This window comes from Homarus americanus, unplaced genomic scaffold, assembly GCF_018991925.1.
Source record: "Homarus americanus isolate GMGI-L3 unplaced genomic scaffold, GMGI_Hamer_2.0 scaffold36428, whole genome shotgun sequence".
Taxonomy (NCBI): Eukaryota; Metazoa; Arthropoda; class Malacostraca; order Decapoda; family Nephropidae; genus Homarus; species Homarus americanus.
In genome coordinates, this window is record NW_024736544.1 from 1 (window position 1) to 6,595 (window position 6,595).

The 6,595-nt window shown below is 38.5% G+C and overlaps 1 protein-coding gene across 1 annotated transcript; it reads left to right on the forward strand.

The window, feature by feature from the left end:
- The first annotated feature begins 2,482 nt into the window (after positions 1-2,482).
- On the forward strand, positions 2,483-4,821 carry LOC121872189 (cytochrome P450 2L1-like). The gene is made up of 3 exons (XM_042374861.1): positions 2,483-3,160; positions 3,344-3,488; positions 4,607-4,821. The coding sequence occupies exons 1-3, from the start codon at positions 3,044-3,046 to the stop codon at positions 4,795-4,797; spliced, it is 453 nt and encodes a 150-aa protein (XP_042230795.1). The 5' UTR covers positions 2,483-3,043; the 3' UTR covers positions 4,798-4,821.
- Positions 4,822-6,595: the final 1,774 nt, after the last annotated feature.

The following is a 6,595-nucleotide window of genomic DNA, read 5'->3' on the forward strand; positions in this document are numbered from 1 at the left end:
ATTAGCTTATCACGTGACATATTTTCCGCCTAACTAATAACTCCGTGGGACACCCGTAACATTATTCAGACTGATAAACGATCTATAATAATTTCAAATTCAATAATAGTCCCTTACTTCATGAATCGCATCATTATTAATTCGGTAAATTACATTTAATATCATATAGGCCTAGTTCGCAATCTCTCGCTATGAGCAGGCAGCGCTCTTTTCCCTCCCACGACCTTGAACGCTCAGTGTAGAACATTCGAAATTACTCTGAAATTTCTGAGTATTACATATATATATAAATATAAATATATATATATATATATATATATATATATATATATATATATATATATATATATATACATATATATAAATATATAAATATATATATATATATATATATATATATACATATATATATATACATATATATATATATATATATATATATATATATATATATATATATATATATATTTCATTAGCCAATAAAGCACGCGGACTTACATACAATCACCTCAACCCAAGAACCCACGGCCCACAGAGCCCATGACTGGACCGAGTTACTCTGACCAATCTACGTAGTCCACATTAGAGGTTCACGGCGCCATAAGCTCGTTCAACAGGCTTTTAGTGAAATATAACAGTCTAGGACTGCTTTTAGTATCCTGGTTGTCCAGGTAGCGTTCCACGGTCACAGTCAAGGTTCTCGTGAGCCGTGGGTTCGAACCCTGGCAGGGCTGACTGTGACTGGGAACGCTAACCGCTGACCACCAGGTTATATATATATATATATATATATATATATATATATATATATATATAATATATACAGTATATATATATATATATATATATATATATATATATATATATATATATATATATATATAATATATATATATATGTATACAGAAATAGAAAAATTAATACAGATTAAGAGCGAGAAACGAGAAACGATATATGGTACTGTATGTTGTGTTGTCAAAGTAAAAGAAATCATGGACCCTGTAATTAGATCACCAACCTGGGACTTGGACACACCATGATGATACAGGTCATCACCCACATGGGGGGCGAAACAATAACAATAAAAAGAAATTAAAAATAGAAAAAGGAAAAGGTTATATTAATCTCCAAACGATTCCACAGTTTGGTTATGTGAGGAAAGAGGGGATGTATTCTAGTGCAGTGGTTCCCAAACTAGGGGGCGTAAGGTGGGTACAGGGGAGGTGTGAAGCCATCTGCCAAAATTTGCTATTTTTTGCTCAAAAAGAATATAATGAAAAAGCTCTTTCAGGAGTAACTCTCTCCGTTTGAATCTTTCACACATCCGCGCAAAACCAAAGCAGTCACCCCTATCCGTTTTCTATCATTTCATATCTCTCTCCTTACGTGTCTTGTACATGTCATGGATACCATACTGACTCACACACTACTCCTATCTTTCACAACACTACCAGCCACCGATCCTCCCTCATCTTCAGTTACGGTATGTTAAGATTGATCTCAAACTGTATGTTTTAGTCTGGATTTCTTCTCTTTTAATGATTTTTTAATTAATTCTGCTTATGTAAGGGAAATGGCGTGAGGACTTCGCAAAAATTAAAAGGAAACGTCATGTTACAAAGTTTGGGAACCACTGCTCTAGTGTGACCGACATCCTCAGAAAAATGGTTGGCACCGCGGGCAAGACGTGTGTTACGAGCCCAAGGACTTGCCGGCGGTACAAAGGATGCCAAATCCACCGAACATTGCCTGTTAAAGAGAGAGAGTGAAACAACACTGCGGCGAAGAGAAAGGCAAGAAAGATTGTCAACTAAAGGAGGAGAGTGAATAAAACAAAATGCCTTTGATTCCACCCTATCTAACAGTTGGACAGAAGAATATCCACCCCAGGTATGAGAGCAGTACTTCAAGTTAGGACGAATGAATCCCTTACAGTATAAACTTGAAGCAACTGCTCAGGAGTGAAGTACCTACGGCATCTGTACAGCATTCCCAGCTTTTGGGAGGCAGCTTTAGCAGTGTTGAGGATGTGTGGCTACTATGGCAAATTAGAGGAAACAGTGAGGCCAAGCGTATCTATTTTAGAATTTAGCAAAATGATAGCATCCTGAAATGAGATTGGTGGGAGATCATCTAATTTAGAAAGTGTAATTGGTAAATACTGTGTTTTATTACTATTGAATTTAACCAAGTTTCTACCCCCCCCCTCCTATTCGGAGATGCTGCACAGATCCGAATTGATAGAGATGTAATAATATCTAATATCAGCTCTAGAAAAAGATCTAGTTTGAGAGTTAGGGGGGAATGGGAAAATGTGAAGAAGAGTGAAGAGTAGAATCATCAGCGTACTACCTATTACCTCTTTTGTGGATTTAGGTAAAAAATCACCCTTTATTTATATTGAAATGCGAGGAAACTTGGTTTCCTCCACCTGTTGGATGGGGGGAAATATTTGCAGTCATCCACAAATATGTACCGGGTATGTAAATAATATACGTTTTTCTTCATATATTCAGTACTGGTACACAAGTAATATACTGTGAACTAAAGACCGCCACGGGAGTAACAGTTGCTATCCCGGTGTGTTAACAACTAAGAGGAACATGTTTGTTAAATGTCTTAGCATCAAGATCTAAGTTTTATCCACAGAACTTGCTGTTCACTGGTCATAGGAGTGGAGTTTAAGAAATTTAAGATATTAAGCTTAATAAATCAAGGGGATACTTGTTGAACAGATTAGAGGCACACAGGAAGATGTTGATTGAATGACTAGAAAGATTTTAGAAATTATTTCCGTCTTCATTTTTGCATGGTTTTCTTGCCGAGAAAAGAAGAATGTAAAGATAACTACATTAAAAATTTACATATCAACCACTTCCCTAAACTTGTCAATTCCTTTTCTCTGTTTCCTAGAAGAAAAACGTAGAAGCCTTAGAGACAGTCTTGAATTGTACACTTTTTTAATTTGATTATTGGAAAAGATTTTCTCCAGTTTCATTACGTCTTGCTAATACTAACATTTACATGGGTGTCGCTGTATAGAATGCCCTACACGGAGGCGGTCATACACGAGACCCTACGTAAGTCGTCACTAGCAGCTACAGGGGTCCAGCATGTAGCTACCAGAGACACTCAGCTGGGCGGCTACTACATCCCTAAGGTTGGTAGCCCTTCTCTATTATATTACTCAGTTGCAAATTATCACTTGGGCCTCATGCTTTGAAGCATCGACATCTTACTCGTTGTAGTCAACAACAGGTGAAATATTTTTCTATGAATCATTATATACAATATAAGTTGTAACTTATTTCATGGAATAATATTATGAGGGGATGTCTTACAGGGCACTATTGTTATGGGAGCACAAGAGACCGTACATCACGACCTTCGGTACTGGGACCGTCCTGACGAGTTCCTGCCGGAGAGATGGCTCGATCAACAGGGGAAGTTCACCACCAAGAAAGAAGGTTTTCTACCTTTCGGTGTGGGTAAGTTAACACAATTATGGAAAACTGGTGCTATGAAGACTTTCCTCATTTGAAAATGTTACAAACTTGTCTAAAGTTGTAAGTAGTCGTCATTTTGTGTACAGCAGAGCTCTTTGGAGTAACTCTTTAAACGTTTAGTGAAGTGTAATCTTAATTCACCTACGGCACCTCTGTATTCGAAGATTTGTCACTGTGTGAGCCAATGCCGTTGTGATGTATCGATGCTCCCGTTGCTCGAATTTTCCACATTGGCTGAAACCCTTATACTTTGTTTTATATTTTGTGTAATTAAACAAAATGTACTTCATGCTAATTGTATCCCATAATGAATACAACTTAACTGATCTTTCTCTAAGGATCAAGGTCAACAGCAGCTAACACAGTAGAGAAATTGGATAGTCTCCTGTGAACTTTTGATAAGAACAAGGAGGACCTTCATTATCATATGTTGTGAAAACGTTGAAGACACGTTAAACATTTCTTCCAAGGTGTTTACATGTTTTTAGGATTGTATCTGGAAAATATTAATATATGTCGTCATTATGTGCATGTAAACACACACACACACACACACACACACACAAATCCCATATGCTGACCTACATCTAAGCTCATTAACAAAGTATACATAGCTTTAAGTCCATCGACCAGTCATTACACCAGATAAAGTTGAGATCAGTAAATATTCTCAATACCTCTTTCCTCCGAGAAGCTATGACGTTTGAGCTCATTAAAGACAATAGATTCTTCTACCAATTTAGTTATGAGCTTACAGGCCTTACATGTAGTTGTTCAAACTCAATAATAACATTATAACGTCAACGAGTATTGTAGTACATGTTCGGGAGTTGAGGGCACAAGCTAGAAGTGTAGCATGGTCACCTCTCAGAAGTATTGTGCACTACCCTAAGAGTAAATACTGTAATGACTGGGGAAACTGGCCGTTTAGGTGTGTTCGCTGGCATATGTAAAAGCAACCTTCGAGTGGAAGATGTCCGTGTCAGTTATTCTTAGAAGCTTGATTTATCGTCTTTGTTTTAGCTAATTTTCCAAATTACCAATCCAATACAACCAATAAGCATGATCTATATTATTTCACATGCAAAAATTTCTGCCAGGTAAACGCTCTTGTCTGGGCGAGGCTCTGGCGCGCATGGAGTTGTTCATCTTTTCCACTACGGTATTCCAGAGCCTTACCTTCTCTCAACCACCTGGCAAGAGGATTGATCTTCGTTATAATCCAAAAGCTATCTTCACCCACAACCCCAAGATTCAGGATGTCCTGATCACTGTCCGGCCAGGATTCTAAAGGAAATAATATACACCAAAGTTTTTTACTTTTGTTAGTTATACCAGTATTTTGAGTATTATTCCCTTACAGCCTCCCACACTTCCACTTGCTTTAGTCTGCATTGTCAGTCCTCGTCTCCCATCCCCGTTGCCGTCTAACCCTCTTTAACCCCCCCCCCCCGTACTAGCCCGTGTCTAGTTTCTTCCTATCTCCCTCCTAAACCTAAACTTATCCAACTTGAATCCGTTGCTCCGAGTCCTATCCTGCTCGGATATTATAAGAACTTTATCTATATCCCCTTTGTTGATTCCTTTCACCCACTTAAATACTTCTATCATATCTCCCCGCACTCTTCGTCTTTCTAGGGAATGCAAGTTAAGTTTCTTTAACCTGTCCTGATATGGAAGGTTTCTAAGTCCCGGAATCATTTTTGTCATTCTTCGCTGCACCGACTCTAGTGAATTTATATCCATTCTATAATAGGGGCACCAGAACTGAACCGCATAATCGAGGTGCGGCCTAACTAGCGCAAGATATAGTTGCAATAAGACCTTTGCACTCTTGTTACTTACACTTCTAGATATAAAACCCAATACTCTGTTTGCCTTATTTCGAACATTAACGCACTGTTTTCTAGGCCGTAGGTCCGGGCTTACAAGTACCCCTAGGTCTCTTTCACAAGTCGACTTCTCTAGGTTGATGTTGTTCAGGCTGTATACATTATAAGTATTTGTTCTTCCAATATTAAGTACGCTGCACTTGCTGGTGTTGAATTTCATTTGCTATTTTTCAGACCACCCCTGCAGTTTATTTAGATCCTCCTGTAATGCATTTGCATCCTGCCCTGAATTAATTTGCCGCCCTATTTTGGTGTCATCCGCAAACTTGCTTATGTCACTGCTGATCCCAGTATCTAAATCGTTTATGTAGATTATGAACAAGAGTGGGCCTAGTACTGACCCCTGGGGAACCCCACTGGTTACACGGCCCCACTCAGATTTAACACCATCTACGCTGACCTCTGCGTTCTATCGGTGAGCCATGATTTTATCCAATTTAAAACTTTCCCCTCGATACCATGAGCCTTAATTTTTCTCAGAAGCCTCTGATGCGGTACTCTGTCAAATGCTTTGCTAAAGTCTAAGTAAATAACATCGTAATTTTCGTCATTATCTACTACCTCGAAGACTTTCCTAAAAAACGTTAGCAGATTTGTTAGACAAGATTTTCCCTTTGTAAACCCATGTTGAGAGTCGTAGATTAATTTGCTTTTCTCTAGATGCGATCGGATGCTATCTGCTATAATTGATTCAAGAAATTTCCCCACTACTGACGTCAAACTGATCGGCCGGTAATTTGACGCTGATGCTCTGTCTCCCTTTTTAAATATGGGTACTACATTCGCCTGTTTCCACAACTCTGGCACAACTCCAGTGTCTAATGATTTTGTAAAAAAATTTACGAGGGGTCCGCTAATCTGTTCCCTAAACTCTTTTAAGACTCGAGGAAAAATTTCATCCGGCCCTGGGGATTTTGTGTTCTTTAGTTTATTTATCTTCTTAAGAACATCCTCTTTTCTGATGGTGATATTCTTTAATTTCTCTTCTTCCTTTCCCTTAAATATCAGTTCCACCTCCGGAATTTCATCGCAAATTTCTTCTGTGAAAACTGATAAGAAGTAGCTGTTCAATGCTTTGCTCATGTCTTCACTGCCATTTATCAATTCTCCCCTCCCTGACTTTAAAGGCCCAACTTTGTCCTTGACCTTTGTCCTATATACCTGGAAAAATCCCTTGGGATTCGCCTTGGATTCTCT